Raw genomic sequence first — 19144 nt, 5'->3', positions numbered from 1 at the left:
TATTAGCCCTATATTATTGGGTTACATCCATCATCTGAATTATGTTTATTAAAAATAATTTATGCAGGGAATGGAACAACAGCAACCAGAACAAATACCATGACATACACGGATTAACATTCAAAACAGAGGAAGACATTTTTAAACTTACACTGTCATTTATTTAATCTATTCTTTCATTTATTTCCATGTATATTTATTGTATATTTATTTTTTCAAGCCACAGCTAAGTCCATTTGACCATTAAAAACTCACAGATGCATTCACATGCTGAAATTTTAATTAATCAGTGAATATGTAGATTTTCTTATTCATCATCGATTTATTAAGCATTAGTGACTAAAGCCTAGGTGAACAAAAAGATTAGCAGTGATCACACATAGAGCGATGTGGTGATAACAGCCTGGAATTGCAATTTCAAAATGAATATGAACTGATTTTGATCAAAATCTACCGACGTTCCCAAATATGATTCTTTTATTTTGAAGAAACTTCCTCTTGGACGCTTTACAGCTTGGCGGAGCTCGGCATGGGAGGCACAGCTTATGGTTTTCAAGGGCTTCACCGCCCTCTGGTGGTGAGGACTCCGGACAGCAGGCAGTGTCAGGCTGGAGGAGCAGTAATGGCAGCGGGCTGGGTTCTTGTAAACACTGTAGACAGAGTGTTTATGTAGCAGAGGGTTTTCCCAGTACAGTGTGGGCTGAATGCCATTACAGTTTTTAGGGGTCAACAGTAAAGAGAAAGAAGAAATGGGGGTAGTTTTTATGGAAATATTTTACATTTGTTAAGGCTACCAGTGAAGCTGATATAGTGGTTATTTCCGTTCATTATTATAGCAAGAGCAATGCTTACCTGGAAGGTGACTTTTAAATGGTCATTTACTTCGTGGCTCTATTTGAGTTCCCTTTGTCTATGACAGACAGTGTGAAATGTTCAGATGTGATAATTATGGTTTAATAATTTCTATGCAAAAAATGAGTCAGTATCAGATGAGCTATTTTCATGATTTTTATGATCCAGCATACACAGTTGGCATATAAATGTCATAACTGACCCTATTTGGTCACTTGCATTGCACTTGCACGCATTTCGCTGCACCTGCTTTCAGTCACAAGTGGGAAGCGATGCAGCGATACCATGTTTTTACCATGGAAAAATCAGGGTTACTGCATAAAAATGATAGGAAACCATAGTGAATGTTCGTAAGGGATGTGCTTTTGTGGTTCCTTGCACACTAAAAAACGGTAAATATGTCATGGCAGCACTGGCCCATTAATATGTAATGACCTCATACTCTTCCCATATGGAGCTATGACAGGATTTCTAGGCTATTGCGCGCTGCACAGTTAGATTATATCAGTTCCCTGTGCTCCCGAATGATGTGGGCAGGTTTGGGTCCATGGCGATGTTATTCTACTGAGCCAGCAGTGAGAAAGTTGGGGTTAGGCTTATAGCGTCTCTGTTATGGACGGCTGCCCGGCTTCACTATTCGTCATCGCGTTTTTTCCAGCGTCCTCCTGCGTATGCATGTATGCGACCGACGGGCTGGTTTCATAACGTGAGGAGGAAGAGAGGAATGGGACTTTGAGCACGGATGAACGCCAAACCCCGCTAGGCTGTGTGCGCCAACAGCGTTATCTTTATTCCCGGACCATGCAGAAGGTGCACTGAGGGAGATGCGGTAGTGGAGGCTGCTGATGCTGCTGGCAAATCAGCTGTTAGGCCTATTTGTGTCTTGAGCATCATCGCCGCGACGGCCGAAGAGACAGAAACACCAGGGACACCGCAGACCGGATAACGGAGGATGGAGTTCAAGCATCTGGTGGAGGCGGCGGAGAAGTGGTGCTCCGGTAACCCTTTCGACCTCATATTCGCCGAGGAAGACGACGAGAGGCGGCTGGACTTTTACGCAGAGCCCGGCGTCTCCTTCTACGTGTTATGTCCCGGCGGCACCGACACTTTTGTAAGTGAGCCTCTGCAGGGCCTCATCTCTGTGTGAGCTGCGTGTGCTCTTGTAGGTGTGTCGAGGTTTGGCTGGAGTTGAGCTTGTCCCGCTTGGTCCCGGTTTTCTAGCTCATGGATGTGGGAGAAGAGAGGAAGGGATGATGTCATTTCAATTTAGGTGCACCCCCACCCCCGCCCCCCTCGTCCAAAGTATATATGTCGCTTATTCCTGCAGCATAATCAACTCCGATGACCATCTGAACCACCAGCCAGGCACCAGACAAGGCTTGTAACTTTCAGAATAAAAGCCATCTTTATCATGTCAATTTTACAACACAGAATAGTCTACTGAATTAGACATAAAATAAAAGCTATATTTATTGCTAATGTTTTTGCTTTCTCATTGATGGCAATTTTATTACACTATTTTTTATTAATTTACACTCATAAAGGCCAGTGCTTGCTGCCACCAATGCAAAAATCTTGCATCGGCCACACCAGTGAGAAACTTTCCCCCCAGTTCGTCCACTGACATGTGCGTTTATTTTGAAAGAATTATTACTGCTAGTTTTCAGGTTAAGCCCCACTCTTATTAGAAACGTTTGTCTAGACACAGTAAATTCTGCCTGTTATTTTTACTCTGTAAGGTGACCTTGAGTGTCTTGAAATGCGTGCACAACTTAAATGTGTTATTATCATTATTATTACAGTTCACATTTTATTTCTTACAATTGTTATGTGGCTGTTATGTTAAATTCATCTTCTTACATGATAATCTAAACAGCTGTGACTGAAGAAATACTAATTCCTCTCATTTTGCTGTTGTTTTCCCTGAAATGAGCGGGAATGACCGGGGGACAAATGTGCCTGGATCCCCTTTTTAAAGGAAAAACAGGGCTGTCCCCCTCAATGTGTCCTTGTGAACATTATTATATAATGCTAAATGCAAGCAATAAAAATGCTAGTTATAGATGCAAAACAATACATTTTTAAGTCTTTTTTTTTTAAATGGAGTCCCCTCATATGCCTCAAAGGGGTTCAGTCCCCTGACTACTGCTGAAGGATGAAGAGGTTTTCTTTTTCTTCTAACACACTTTATTTAGTTCCATTTCCTCATAGTTAAATATTGTGGTTCAAATCAATTGCCATATTTTTAGGGGTAACCACCACTGGTTTGGACCCCGTGCCACCCCATTTAATAAATCTTGGAGACACCCCTGCTAAAAAACCCATAAAACTCGAACCATACTGCACTACAGCTATGCTGTGAGCTCAGTGTCTTTGTAGCTTCGGCGCTGCTGTGATCAGCCACACGCTGTCTTGAAGCATAGCTGTATCATATATCAGTGTGCTGCAGTGGTGGTGTTATGAGTCCCAAAGCCCCAGAGGCCAGGCCCGCCCTCCTCCCTCCTCCTGCTCAGTGACAGGGGCCAACAGGGCGGGGAGCAGATGGTGATGACCCAGGAGCCAGGGCGTCTGCTCGGTCAATAACACATTATGTCACACAGTCCGTGCCTGCTTTGTGTGTTTACAGGCATCGTCTGGACTGTCCTGCAGACAGGAGAGCAGCATTAGAGCAGGGAGTTTTCCACAGCTGCAAATGAAAAACAGTGGAATTTATAGCCGCTGCACAATCAATTACATAGTCACACACAAGATGCAGGTGCTTAAATACATCTTGTGACTTGATGTCTGTTAGCAGCGACTTCCTTTTTTCCCCTCCCTCTCTCTCTCTCTCTCTCTCAACTCTCAGTTTTCTACAGCTTTTTAATCCGGTGCACGCCAACTGCTGCAGCCCTCTCTCTCTCTCTCTCTCTCTCTCACACACACACACACACACACACACACACACACACACACACACAGCTCTCTGTGTGCTCTGCTGTGCACATTTAAATAAGCTTGAATAACTTTCTGTCTCTCTGCAGGACTCTTGAGATCTAGTTACTCTCCTGCGATCAATATTATCAGCAGGACGTCTCACATGCTGTTTGTCTCTCGCTCTCTCTCCCTCTCTCACACACATAATCCTTGCCAGATTTTTCTTTTTTTTTTCTTTTTTTTTTTTTAATGAGCGCGTGCAGGGCATCAACTTGTCACCTATAGCTGCACCATAACAAAGATATAGCAGCCTCATCGTTATTTTCCCATCCCATCTCTTTAATTTCCCTCTGGGATTGATACAAAAGTTTTTATTTTTAGTAATCCACATCACCTGATGTAGTGTTCAGCTGCTGAAAAACAAGAACAATTGAATTTGCCGTGTGACTCTGAAGATGCCTCTGCTTATCGGACTTATAGCTGCTGCACGATCAATTAGAAAGTCACGCACACAGCTGGGCTGGGCGGTGGAGTCAGTGGAGACACGCGCTCACATGAGAGCCCGTCCAGCGGGGTCAAAGTGGAGCTGCATTCCCAGAACAGGCAGAGCCGAGGAGCCTGTTGTCAGCACAGTTTGTAACACTGTATTTAAATTTTCCCACCTTTTCACATGACTCTTACTCAACTCTGAAAGCTCTTACCTTGGATTTTTACAGATTCATCAGCAGTGATGACATTAAGATAGTCTTGATGAGATTTTAAGGGACTAATCAACAAATAATGAATTATTGATGATCATTGTTTCAAGGATTCAAATGCTACATTGACCAACCAAAAAAAAAACCCTCACAACTAGGTATAAAATAACTTTTTGTTTTACATCTGTTACTTTTTTTTTTTTTTGCCATGTCATTCTGCACATTTGACTCTGCTCCCCTAATTGCATTGTCTAATACATAACTTAACACTATGGCCTTTGGACTCCAATTAAACAATAAAAATAAAAAATAAACAAAATGGATCAGCTCCAATGGGCTTTCCAAGCCGGCAGTGCTTATATAACAATTCCCGTAATGGCTTTGAGGTGGCCGGCAATGTGTACTCACAAGGAAGCTTGTTTTAATCAAAGTAGAGCTTGTATACCTGATATACCAGTCATGGTGATAATGGACCATCACTGAATGCTCACCATAAACACTCTAATTTCCATTTCTGAGATTCATATGTGCATTTTTACTTAAAATACACATGAATCAAGCATCAAGCATAACAAAGGGACCCAACTCAAGGGATTAAGCGGTGTTGTGTCTACACATAACACACAACTTAGCAAAGAACCAGTTTTAAATTGTATCTTTAGACACTTTGTTACCAGTCACCTGTCCCATTTCTTTAGTTGAATCTATGAAACATGCCAACAGTATCACAGTTTGACAGGCATAAAATAATATTTTTGAACCAATAACATGATTCCCGAAGAGCTATTAACTGATAACCTGGCATATCTCGGCACAGCGTGAAGTATGTTATTAAAATATTTGAGAAAACTGGACAAGTGAAGGACAAAAGAAGTGTCAGACCCAAAAACTATCTGCAGAAGATGAACAGTATCTGAAAGTCATGTCCTTGAGAAACAGGAAAAAAATCCAGGAAAGACCTGAGACATACATGTGGCCCCTCAGTCGATCCAGCTACTATTCGCCGAAGCCTCATCAGAAATGAGAGGTGGCTCTCAAGAAGCCATCCTTAAGGAAATTAAACAGGGAGAAAGGGCTGAGGTATCCACATTACCCAAGAGCTGGACTGAAAATCAGTGGCAGCAGGTCTGATGGCATCATGAATCCAAATTTGAAATTTTTGTTGATTTTTGGTCCAACAGTGAGTGTCTACAGCCACCTGTAATGCATGGTGGAGGCTCTGTCATGGTTTGGAGCTGCACTTCAGCCGGTGGTGTTGGAGATCTTGCCAAAATTGATGGCACTTTCATCAGATTTGGATCCGCTGTGCAATACCAGGAAAGTGGAATGTGTCTGATTAGCAACTGCTTCATTCTTCAGCATGACAATGATCCAAACACACTGCCAAAGCAGTAAAAGCATACCTGGATAGAGAAACACACACATGAACACTATCAGTCATGGATTGGCCTCCCCAGAGCCCGGACCTCAACATTATTGAAGCAGTGAGAGGAACTAAAATTCAAAATAAAGTAGGAAAAAAGCAGAAGAAACAGTAAAGATTAAAACAACAGACTATGTATCAGCAATAAGATCATGACAATACCTCTTTATCAGGTTTAATTGCATTGCTCTGTTTTTTTCTGTGTTGCATTTCCTGTGACTCAGCTTTGCTTACTTATCCATTAATTAAGTTGTGTATTGCCCACATGAGGCTGCACCAGTGGAGGAAGTGAGCCATGTGCACTGCTGTGTTTAAAATGCATACATTGCCTGATCACACTTTTTGTGTGATGTAGGCAATGTTTGCACGTTTTCCTTTGTCCACGAAAAAGATTTTCAGAATCTGTGTGTTCTCCTGTGTGCAGCATGTGTGGAGCGAGAGCGAGGACTGCCTTCCCTTCCTCCAGCTGGCCCAGGACTACATCTCCTCCTGCGGGAAGAAGACTCTGCTTGAGGTGCTGGAGAAAGTCTTCACGTCCTTCAGGCCTGTAAGGAGACGAAGCGATGTTCCTGGAGTCGCATTTCACTTTTTTTTCCCTCCAGCATGCTGCATCAGCCGCAGCACTGTGAGCTCTTCTTGCTGCCTCTTTTGTAGCCCTGACATATTCTGTTCTCTCTCAAAAACATCACATCAAAGCAGACTCAGAAATCAGATATTTCACTGTCGCCTTGCTTATCACTTAAGGATACAAACCATGAGCAGGATGTAGACTATGAATTAAGGCCTTATTTGAGTTTGTGGAATATTCCTGTCTGTCAGGAATAAGAGGAATGGCCTTATTTCCCAAAATGTTATTCTGAAGGATTTTTGGTAAATAGCAATAAAATGTAAGAGAGTCAAAAGTAGCAATCAGTTTATAAAAGACAAAAATACAAAAATATATGTTACTTGATGGAGTACTGATAGTTGCAATAGAATAATCAAGGATTCAGAATATTACAGTACAATACAATCATGAAACCTCACCAACGTCCTCTCTGGATTCTGCAATATTTGGAGCCAAGTTTAGATGAGAGTAAATTACACAGCAGAAATAAGCATTAAGTAGTTCAAGGTAAGCAAGAAAAAAACTAAACTAAAATATTTAGTTAGAAAATAGATTTAACTGACAGTCGGGCTTGCTGTTTTCACTGTTTCCAGTCTTTATGCTAAACCAAGCTTCCTGCCTCCATCCTGTAACTGCACAGACACGTTCAGGCTATCATATCATATAACTCTTTAACTGAAAGCTGTGTTTTCAGTGGTGAATTAGGGAATAATTGAGCAGAATTGAAAGGATTTTTATTAGATGGAAGAGCGAGAACTAAACCATTAACATAACGGCTTCCTCTAAAAGGCACCGAACCTACATTTACTGGTAAACAAAACGTCATTAAACGACTTTCACGTTAGACACCAAAAAATGAGAGACAACACCAGGACACTTCACCATTTAACACTGCTTTCCCCCTCTCTCTCTCTCTCTCTCTCTCTCTGTCTGTTAGCTGCTGGGTCTCCCAGATATAGAAGACGACAGTTTTGAGCATTACCACGCTGACATGGAGGGAGAACCCGGGCCCGACCACCAGCAGATGGGGGTCAGCCAGCAGTGATAATCCCAGAGGAGAAGCTCAAGCTGGGGCTAGAGCTGCTCCAAAGCCCCAGGCCTCAACACATTAGCCCAATCACTTGATGACAAACCTTCATACATACTTAAAGTGATCTTGCTTTAAAAAAAAAAAAAAGAAAAAAAAGAAAAAGAAAAGAAAAAAATGCACCGCCATGTTCTTGAATGTCTCAGTGGCTTTGCTTCCCAAGGAGTGCACGCTGTTGAACTTTTTTAAACCCCCCCAAGCAAACAAGCAAACAAGTAAATAAAATAAACACACTTACACGTACATTTTGGGGCTAGGTGAGCTGTAGCCATGTACAATGCAAGTATCTTAATCATTCACCACCTGATTAGTTAAAGTTCCACTGCACAGCAATATAACATCAGCTTCAGCTGGCTTTCTTAGGCAGGAATACAGTCAGATTGCCCCCCCCCCCCCCCCCCCCGCCCCCACATACACACACACACACACACACACACACACTCCCGGGGAGATGAATGTTGCAGATAGCCTGCTTTCTCTACCTGACACATGAAGGGGTGAAAACGGTTTGTGGGAACATGAGGCAAATGGGGTGACGTAAAGAGGCGAGTCCTAGCAAGTAAATTTTCCACCACTTTTTTGGGGGGGGGTGGGGGGGGGGGTGGTACTGAGTGAGGACATGTAACGGCTCTCAACCTTTCCTGTGTTAAACGCACACTTAGAGAAGTCATATAGGAAACAGTTTAAAGACATTTTACACAATCGCTCCTCATGTGGAAGTCAAAGTGTGCAGCTTTACAGTAGCATGGAACATTTTTTTCCCCAGAGGTGTGTTTGTTAATGTTCCCAACGCAACACACCTCAGAGACTTATGAGTCACTTTATGAGGATGTTTTATTCAGTGTTCATGGTATGACCATCACAGCAAAGGCCCATGCTGCAGCTAAGCCCTTCCCCAGACTGGGTCCCCACCACCAGTTCTTGTATCCTGTAGTCTTCCTGGTTGTTGGTGGTTCACAGTTCGCCCTCTTTTCTCAGCACAATCTGAGGAGGTACCTTCTTTAAAGCTTGCCAGCCTCTCTCCTGCCTGTGTTGTTTTTAACTTATTTGGAGGTTTCTAATAATCATAAATGTAATAACGGCACAACTAAACCCCTGAGTGGTATCACAGGGAGGGGGAATTTGTTGTTTAGCCACCCTCAGCTTAGCCTTGTTATTTCTGACCTCAGTATTGTAGTGTCACATCTGATGCACTGCAACGCTTCAGGCCGCCCGCCCCATTCACCCACTCGCCCACCCACCCACCGCTGCCTTCAACCACTAGATCCACATGCACGACTCTTTCAGACCTTTTTTTTTTCTATTTACTTTGGCTTGTACAGGTTAGTCTTTTTGTTGCCTGGGTGTTCTTCAGTGTAACTTCCGTTTGTCCTCATGTGTGTGAAATTGGTCAATAAACTGTGTGAACAGTGTCCCAAGCAGATTTTTGTTGTTGTTGTTGTCATTTGTCTTATTTTTTTACATCTCAAAGGACACAAGTTAATGGAAGACAAAGTGCCAAACATGGGGGGTATTTCATACCACAGAGTGGACTGGTGACCTGCTGCTGTGCCAAAGGCCTGCTGGGGTTACTGGGGCTGACGTCACACGGCCCCTCAGGACCGCCTTCAGCTGGAGACTGAAAATAAAGGCTGTTCAAAAAATAAATAAAAAATTCACCCTTAAAAAAAAAAAGAGACTGAAAAGGGCCACTTACAGGAAGCGACGGTTTGAGTATTCAGATTAAAAGCATGGAAGGCGTGAAGGCGTCGCAGAGGTGGCTTTTCGATAATTTGAAGTTTTTGTAACGATTGCGCTCTTTATTCAGTGACAGCTTTTTGTATTTCACAGATTACGGTTTTATTATCGACAAAAACTGCCTATCAGCGACAAACTACAACGGCTTTTCACAATAATAGCCCTAGTATTTAAAATTCCCATCATACATACACATTAATTTTTCTGAGTACTTAAAAAAAAATACTACAAGCATGCTAAGCGACCTTTTGAAGGCATTTCTAGAGGTATACCTATAATCGGTTTTGAGGACATAGTGCAAGACACCATTTCTTTAGTAAAGGTTACTGATAGATTAGTCACCACCTTTTCAGCCATCAAGCTGATGTGCGGAACAGTGGCGTCACCGAATGGGTAATAACCATGTAATAAATTAAGGTGATGCAAGATGCCGTAGAAAAACTTGTGGTATGCTTTCATATAATAAAAGGAGTCGGTAAGAATAAACGCTGTCGCGTTGAATAATTGAATGCTTTTACTTTGAAAGAAAACTTACAATTAGTCAGAGAAGTTCAGTTAGGCTGACAGAGCTGCCTCCCCGGAAGAGGAGGGCAATCCCTGCTTATATTTTTCTTTCCAGACGCCAGAGTTGATCGCAAAAACAAAACCTGACGGGCTGCAGGCCAACACTTCTGCGTATATTCTCGTCTAAAGCGGAGAAACGCAAAGCCTGAAACTAAAGAGAATTTCTTTCTCTCGTTTTTTTATACTTCTGTTGATGGAACAAAAGGGAAGGGCTTTGGAAAAAAAAAAGAACCTTTGGAAATGAAGTTTTGCGTCAGTGAGTGCGCACTTTACGCACAGAGCGCACTGTGAAACTTTGACATGTTGAATAATCTCGGCTGTATTTCCTTTGTTGTTGTCGGCTCTTTGGGGCTTGCTGTGAGCATGTGTCAGGGCTAAAAAACAACAGCAAAACAAAACAAAACTTCTTTAAGAAAGAAAAACGCACTGACAAACCCCGAGGCAGCATGGGGGCCAAGCAGAGCAGCCCGGTGTTTGATGGCAGATCTCGAGCCTATTCCAGCTCCGATCTTCCATCTGGAAATTCCAGCAGAGGAGAAAGGTTTGCGGGGTTCAGGTACACCAATGGACCCGATGGCCCACGAATCCGGTTCACGAACGGAGGGCCAACAAGTTCTGGGCTCAACATACCGGCCGGCGGCAATCAGAGCCTCGACGGCACAGATGGTGACGATGAGGGCCAGCTTCCCCCCGAGGGACACAGGCTGCTTTTAGGGTCTCTGCCGGCCGAGCTGTCCTCTCGTCTGCTGGGAGGTAAGACACACATTCAAATAGGTGCACCTGGAAAACCCAGGCACATTATTGCTCGGTACATCCTTCAATTTTTAATGCACTGATTTCTTTATTGTACTCGAAGTACACTTCCGCAGTGTCAGTGAGTAAAGTTTTAATATCCATGTGTTTTATCTTCTGTAATATTATTACTCATTCCAGCCATCCACTTTCTGCAGGACGTAACTGCTGTTACTTTGTATCCAAGTTCTTTTGTTATGACTTAAGATTCCAATTGATGTAGGGCACCCCATAATTTTTATGAGACCTCCAAAGTGGTGTGCGTAATTTGCTGTCAGAGTTGCTTAGTATTTTTCCGTTTGACATGTGATACCTGGCATATGGTAAAAGCTGCCTGATGACTGAGCCCTTTGTTTAGCACTTCTGCATTTTTATTGTAGCCACAGGTGGCTCTGCTGCACCATGCTGCCCCCTCCTTTTTTCTTTCTTTTTCTCTCTTTCTTTTTGTTTTTGGAGAGTCTTTCTTCTGCTGCTGCTTCTTTGTTTTGCAAAACGAACCTGTTTTTCGCTCTGGCTATGAGAGGGAAGAGTGCACTATGTAGGTCAGCAGATAAGAGCTTCCTGCTGGTTACACATTGCCTGACAGAAACAGGCACACACACACACACACACACACACACACAACAAACTTCCTGAATCTGCATGTTGTTTCTCAACTGAAGGGTTGTCTCACCAGGCCGAACCACAACAAAAGCAGGAGTCAAACTAACATAACAAGACGCTCAGAGTCCTTTAACATCGATGTCACTGAGACCTCAAAAGCTGCTTAAGGATGGGTTAAATGTCTACAGCATCGCTCAATTGATGGTTTTCTCTTAGAGCCCTAAAAAGTGACACAGCCTTTGTCCTAAAGGGATCCATAAAAATAAATCTATATTCCTGCCTTCTGCTCTTCCTTTTCCTTACTGACATATAATTCCCTGATGGGGAAGTGTAATCATTAATCATGCCATCAATAACCTTTGCTCAGGAGAACCATGTGAGTTGGGACTCTGCAGGTCTCAGATTGTGTTCGTAGACTTATCTCGGGTCTGGAGCTGAGCTTATCTAAGGTCAAGCAGCACTTGGCCCATTCATCTTTGTGCAGCTGTGCAGATGGAGGGGGTCAGAAGGAAGCAAATTATCAGTTAATCACTTGATTTATAGATGCATTTCCAATAAATATCACATCTCTGTATGTGCTTGCAGTTAGTTTGCAGCTCTGCAGTGACATCTAAAATTGTGTGAGGTAAGCAGATTGTTAGATTATAGGAGACAGAGTTCATGCAGGCAATAGGTCATGTAGGTCATAAGATTAGGACCCAGCCAACAGTCCCACATCCTACCTTGTGTACATATCAGTAGCAGGTTATTAGAGATGCACTGTCACATCAGGGTCCCCAATGTTTCCTCTTTGTGTTTCCCCTCCAGGCTTCCACTGTCCTGTTTGCTCCAAGTTCATGGCATCGGATGAAATCGAGAAGCACTTGCTCGTGTGTTTCAGCAAGACGCGCCTCACCTACAACAGTAAGACAAAGTGCAAGTGGGAGATTCTGAAGGGCTGTTTGTTTTTTTAATCTACTGCTAATTATTATATACTTTACTCTTCAGTTTTACTTTTTAACTACATGTCTAATGACATGTGAAACTGAGCAATGACAAGGCAAGACCCTTTAAATTCTTTATTTAAGTAGCACCGCATTGTAAAAAGTGTTTAACATCTCACTCTGCTTTCTGTGGTGACAGATAACTGTGATATTCAGAATGTTAAATAATGATATGGTGCCAATAATGAGTGCACAAAACACTTTGACTGACAGATTGGGGGGGTGGCGTGGCTCGCACTGTCACCTCACAGTCAGAAGGTTTCTGGTTCAAACCCTGGCTGGGGCCTCTCTGTGTGGAGCTCCCCTGTTTCCTCCAGGTACTCCAGCTTTCTCCCACAGTCCACTGGTGATTCTCAATTGGCTATGGATGTGAGATAGACTAGGTGCTTGAAGAGTACAGAATAAAGCGCTGTATGGTTAAATGAGACTTGTAGTCTAAAGTGCTTTGAGTGGTCAGTAAGACAAGAAAAGCACTATATGAGTACAGATTTACTGATGATTTTTATTAGCGCGATAATTGCAATGAAAACCTGATATTGTGACAGCTCTAGCTAGTTACAGGTGCAACAGAGTCCTCTTCAGACTGCAGTTTGTCCCAGTTTTTGTAACCTTTTTATGTTTAGTAAATATAAATGCTAGAAACAGACTGATATAGGATTTTCAAGACTGATGCCGATATTTCGCGATTGAAAAACCCAACATATTGGCCAATATGCGTTTTCATTTGGGCACACAAAAAAATAGACAGATTTCCCTAAAATCTGTTATGTGTAGTTATATAAGATAATATAACAAGGCAAATATATTTACTTTCACAAGCTGTGGATTACTTGTATACGCTCTGCTGGACGCTGCTTGGATCGACTGATTGCCACATTTCCATTCCAAACATGCTGACAGGGAATTTGCAGAGCGCCCTGCAGTGGTTGCAGGGTGCTTCTCCCGTCTCTTCTTTATTTTTTCATTTTCTTTTAGCAACTGGGCCGATAAAGATATATCAGCAAATAGCCAGAATATTGACACATTGGTTGGGTTCGAATAAACGCCAACTCTTAACCTCTTCACTTAAGTTGAGTCCTGCACTCAAAAGTCTAAACTTTTTCTTTAGTTTTTGTTTCAGCAATTTAATCATCATGCAGTCTCTATAAGCTTTACATGGAGCCCCTTTCCTACATTGGAAACCACTAAAATATATCATTATACTGGTCATTACTGTGTAAGTAGCAATTAAAAGGTGTAAGTTATTACAATGGGTTAATTTTGACTGCTACTTTATTTCCTGGTGGTTAGTTTAATTTGTATCAGTGCATTTTATTTTCAAGGATGATCATAGATTTTTCTGAGTAAAATCTTAATCTGTAATTTAGAAATTACAATTATACTCAGAAGAATACTCAGAACATCTGTAATATATATATAAATATATACTAAAGTTCATACATCAACAGCAGTGCACCTGCAATCGAATGTTACACCAGAAACATCAAAGCAAAAGCAGCCCTACATCTACATGTCTACTCATCTGCATGCAGATTGTTTGTGTGAGCACCTGCATAGTGCAAATATGCACAGCAACACCTGTGTAGTGTACACACAGGAACGGCAAATGCATCTTTGTGTGTCAAAAACAACCATAAACATAGAGTTTGTGCATATGCTTTGGACTAGAGATTGTTGCAGATAAACAAACAAAAGTGTGTAAGAGCAGGCTTTCAAATTACACACATCCTCAGTAGCATGCATCTTACTCATAAATGTTTATATGCTGGGCACAGTTTATTAGCTTATTGCAGGCGTGCAGATGTCTGTTTTTTTGCGTGTGTATTTAACTGCAAACGTTGCCTACAAACAACAGTTTCTGATTTCTTGCAGGCATTGGCACTACAACTAATTATGCAGGCTGTTATGCAACATAAAATCATCATTTCTTAATCTCAGGCTAATCTGAGGCTCAGCCCCCCCCCCCCCCCCCCCCCCCCCCCCCTCATTAACGTACAACTTCACATTTACAAAGGAACAGGGAAAAAAAAGTTAAATTACATTCCTGCCAGTCCCACCGGACTGGCAGCACATTTCCGCACAGATGACAGCAGCAGGTATTCTGGTATCAAAGGTTAAACAGATGGTTGTGCGGGATTCTGTGAAGTGAACATTTGATAGAAGGTTTGGTGTGCGAAGCAGTTCTTTGCTCATTTGGTCTCTGTCTGTATTGTCTTTCTCAGAGGACATCCTGTCCAGAGACTCTGGGGAATGTGCCATCTGTTTAGAAGAGCTGGAGCAAGGAGACACCATTGCCAGGCTGCCTTGCCTCTGTATCTACCATAAAGGGTAGGAAACATGCACATACACACAGAATCAACCGGCATGCATACAATGAACTTAAAACCTGTACAGTGTATATACACGTTATAAATATTCATTCTAATTCATACTTAAAAGGGTACTGAAAACAGGGTAAAACTAGGCTATGAAACAATAGTGTACTTTGTAAAATACTGTACCCATAAAGTATTCTAGAAACTATTACCATTTGATACACACAGTGTATAAAGCAGAGACCTTGGTAGGCTGATGATGTTACCTTTGAACTGAGCCCTTGGGCTGCACATAAAAAGAGGAAGTATCATCTGAGTGTTGCTGGCATACGTGCCTAAATCTGCATTTTTGCTAATAGCCATAAGGGGGCGACTCCAGTAGTTGCAAAAAGATTTCAGGTTGTACAGAAGTCTATGGGAAAACAACCCACGGCTACCTCGCTCTGTGGCCACAGTAAACACTTTATTAATGAGTTTGTGGGCTCAATTGGAAGTGATTAGTGATTAAAACATAGAGTTCATTTTTTAAATTATGGTTTCAATTAGGGTCCAGAAGTCAGGCATGATTTACCTTGTGATTGACAAGTCCCTAGATGAGCGAGCAGTTTCAAAGTCAGATCTGCTGTTCGCTCGTGGTGTGTGCTTTCAAAAAACTGAGATGTCGATAGAATAAACGCTTTGTCAAACAATTAGGGATGTCTTAGTGGCTAGTAGCCAGTCTAGCAATTTCACCCTGCTTCTAATCTTTATGCTAAGCTAGAGTAGTCCTAATTTTACTAGTATCAACACTATCTAGTGTATTTGATTATCTGTGCAAAGCACTGACAGGTTTGTCCATCAGCAAAAGAAAATTATCAGAAAAATGTGTAAATGCAAAACATCTATTGTTGTCTCATAGAAATAATAAAAAAAATAATGACGGAGCTCTTACTAGCAGCTGATAGCTTAGATTAACATAAAGTCTAAAAACAAGGAAAAGCAGCTAGTCTGACAATCTGTAAAAGTAAACAATTTGATTAAGTAAATCAAAAGTAAATTTGATTTAATGTCCTTATTAGTGAGCTTTGGAGGTGTTCTTTTCTTATGATTGACTAGAACCAGGCTAACTGTTTCTGTCTTTGCACAAAGTTATGCTGACTTGCTGCCAACTGTCGCAGAACACTGCTCTCTAAAGGTCCTCACAAAACACTCTACTTGAGTCATATTATTATTATTTAATGCAATCCAGCAGACAAATAGCAGACGGTTCAAGGAGATACTATACAAGTGTTTGAGCTATTTCACATTTGGCATTTCCTGACAGCAGACTTTTTAATATAGTCTGCATTTTAGCACTTTTTCTATATGTGCCACTATTACATTGGGTACAGAAATCTACATATGTGGAATGTATATGGGATAGCATGACCTGTTTCATGCAGAGGCTAAACTGAGGGGCTGCGTAATCAACAATATGATATAAAGTCAAGTATTTGAACTGGGAATCATGCTAAGATAGACTAGTGGAGTCCCAGAATAAAAATATCCAGTTGAAACAAGCATAATGTTTACATTACCTTCATTGGATCTAAGTACAATAATCACAGCTTTTCTGTGTCGATCGTTAAAAAAAAATAATGCAATGACAGAACCAAAACAATAGTGAATGAAACACAAACACATCGGCATAAGTGAATAAATCTCCTTCATCAAAAAAATGTAGTTCTTTGTTCTTTATAATTGTCTGTTGTGATAATATTTAACTGCATGGTAAGTTAGTCAATATGACTACAGCTCAGTTTTTGGCTTCCTCCAACCACCTGAAACAAACCTCCCTGTTCTCCCCTGTTACTGTTCCAGGTGCATAGACGCGTGGTTTGACGTGAATCGCTCCTGTCCGGAACATCCCGGCGACTAGGAGCTGCAAAAGTCCGGTATCAGTCTACAGTGTCGCTGTGATCGACTGTCTGCCCTGACCTCATCCCAACACTGTCTTTTCTAGTCGAGCATCAGTGCTCCTCAGGGATTATAAGACATTATTGTATGCAGATTTTTTTCATATTGCCTCACTGAGCAGAAATGGACTTTGGATATGGTTCCTTAAGTGTGTTCAAGGAACCGCGCTGGTGGAGTCATTTCAAAATATGTGATATTCCTCGCGTCACCTACTGGCCTAAAGTGGGTTCATGCAATTTAGAATCTGAGCTGAAACGTTTTGTTGAACTGGGCGTGGTTTTATAGGAGAGGACCTCAATGCCAAACACGGTGAAGACTCGCGTCTCCTTTCAGCAGGGACTGAGGCCAACAGACTGTTCAGAGACATGATGAGAAGGCTGATGTTGTGCAATATGAAAGACAGCCATGGGGAATGGAAAAAAAAAAATGTTTTTTCAGCTTTAAGGGATGATTGCAGTGTTGGTGTAAGGAAGTAGATCTCAATCCTCTTGCAAAATTGGCTATCAATATTGTTTGTTAAACAATCATGTGTCATAGACCAGGTAGTCTAACGTGAAATAGACAATTATCACTTGGCCGTTTAGAACCACTTTAATGTGATTGTGTAGTTTAGTGGTGGTTTAAAGATGGGTTGTAACATATCTAATGGTGATTCATTCTGTCTCTCTCTTTCTGAGGAGTGCCATAATATGCTGCTAAGTAATAGACTGGAAAGTTTTTCTATAACCTTTGAACCTTTGTGGTCATTGTTCATTCTGTTTGTACTGTGATGAGTTGCACAACAATAAATGTTTTGTCTTTGTGTCTTTTTCCTGCATGACAACTGTTGTGTACTTTTATGTGTCTTTGAACTCGTGCATCAATTAAAAACTTAGCGAGAGTGTGAAGTCTGCATCGTGGCTATCTGACACGAACGGATCAGCTGAAGATGAAATCGGAAACTCTAAGAATGTGTTTTTAAAAGACAAATATACACCAGACTGCAGTGTAGAACATCTGCATTTTAGCATTTTACTTGTCAAGACAAACTCTTAATGCACCGTTATGTTTGAAAAACAAGACAGCAGATACTGAAACTATCAGCCATGAAAATGCAGGGGTGATGTGTAATGTCTATTTAGATGTGGGCATGCAGGGGCATGAAGTGCCAGGTGTTATTTTTTGTCTGAGGACATGCAATCTTCTCTTTGGCAACATGGTTTTTGGTAATTAAATGTGTATGCGTGTTGCAAAAGGTATTTCCATATTGGGAAAAATGGTCTCTAGCAAAGGACAACAAGTGTAAATATGACAGGACTTCCTGATGATAATAGTTTGATGCTATCAAGATGGGGGTGGGTGGGTGGGTGGGGGGCTGTTGGACAGCTTTAAAAGAAAGTTCTCACCACAAAAGTTTGTAATTAGAGAAATGCTGAAGCCTCCTTAAATGCATTTGATATGATAATGCAGCTCCGTCTTTGACACAGGAAACAGCAACCAACTGTAATTTTTCCATAATAAAAAAAAAAACTATCAAATCAGAATCAGAAATACTTTATTGAACCCAGAGGGAAATTTCAGTAAAATAAAATGCTCCCAGCTATAAAAACATGAATACTTTCCACAGCCCATGTGTAAAACAACAGGACCAAAATAGATGGGAGAAAGTTTCAGGAATTAGCCCACAAACGGAGTACTTCACATCTTTCTCATTCTGTAATGTTCTATAAATGCTCCACTGGGTAGATCAGCTTAAATTAAACTCTTCTGAACCGTAGATCAGTGACTGTATAAAAGTACATATACTTGTGTTAAAAATGCTCTGGTAAAACCTGAAGTACTGATTCAACTTATTTACTCAAGCAGAATATAACAGCACAGGCTCTGAAATGAAGTCAATGTACAAAAATAAAAAGTAGCTCTTGGGATTTTTTTTTTTCCAAACTAATTGAAACATTTCATATTAATATCAATATAAACTTAATGCAAATGAATACAAACATTAATTCAAATTAATTCATTCAGTTTGAACATTTGTTATTGCAGAACACAAGCAGCAAAGTACTAAGGGAATTTAAAAAAATGCTCTATTTGCATTACCTTAATTGTAGATGGGTGAGTATAGTCAGGGATTAAATTTTAATATGTGCATGTGCATATCCTGCTCAAAAATGTCTCCAAGATTTCTCACAGTGTTACTGGAGGCCAATGCAATGTCATCCAGAGTAAATATCAAGTTAGACACGATGTTTCTAAGATTTGTGGGGCTGAGTACAAGAATTTCAGATGTTATGAAGTGGGATTTAGCAGGTGTGGGAACCCTTAGATCAGCTGATCAGTTGTAAGAATCACTTAGAAATAAGTCATAATAATCTCTGTTGTGAGATACAGATACTAACGTGTGCAAATTAAAATCAGTATCACTCATTAGATTTTCAACCACTTTTCTTTTTTTTTGTTTGTTTTAATGTCTGATAGTTTTCTGAAATCCCATGGACCCCCTGTGCCACTCCATTAAAATAAATCCTGGAAATGCCCCTGCTTCCAGTCCATATTCCTAACGAAATGATTCCACGCTGCACTTGGAATGGACGCCGTGTTTTCCTGGAACCTGATTTTTAAAGTGATATTTGCAGTAAAAGAAAAATAAGTTGCC

The 19144-nt window shown here is 41.2% G+C and overlaps 2 protein-coding genes across 2 annotated transcripts; both read left to right on the top strand.

Annotated features, from left to right (window-relative positions):
• Positions 1 to 1515: 1515 nt before the first annotated feature.
• Positions 1516 to 7870, top strand: mturn (maturin, neural progenitor differentiation regulator homolog (Xenopus)). Its single transcript, XM_030741614.1, has 3 exons — positions 1516 to 1963; positions 6311 to 6433; positions 7431 to 7870. The coding sequence occupies exons 1-3, from the start codon at positions 1805 to 1807 to the stop codon at positions 7536 to 7538; spliced, it is 390 nt and encodes a 129-aa protein (XP_030597474.1). The 5' UTR covers positions 1516 to 1804; the 3' UTR covers positions 7539 to 7870.
• A 2051-nt stretch (positions 7871 to 9921) lies between these two features.
• Positions 9922 to 17326, top strand: LOC115788223 (E3 ubiquitin-protein ligase znrf2-like). The gene is made up of 4 exons (XM_030741170.1): positions 9922 to 10634; positions 12084 to 12179; positions 14482 to 14587; positions 16414 to 17326. The coding sequence occupies exons 1-4, from the start codon at positions 10328 to 10330 to the stop codon at positions 16469 to 16471; spliced, it is 567 nt and encodes a 188-aa protein (XP_030597030.1). The 5' UTR covers positions 9922 to 10327; the 3' UTR covers positions 16472 to 17326.
• The last annotated feature ends 1818 nt before the right edge of the window (positions 17327 to 19144 follow it).

The sequence above is a fragment of the Archocentrus centrarchus genome, chromosome 11 (assembly GCF_007364275.1).
Source record: "Archocentrus centrarchus isolate MPI-CPG fArcCen1 chromosome 11, fArcCen1, whole genome shotgun sequence".
Classification (NCBI taxonomy): Eukaryota; Metazoa; Chordata; class Actinopteri; order Cichliformes; family Cichlidae; genus Archocentrus; species Archocentrus centrarchus.
Note: the sequence above shows the minus strand (reverse complement) of the source record. Positions and strands in the feature narration are given on the sequence as shown.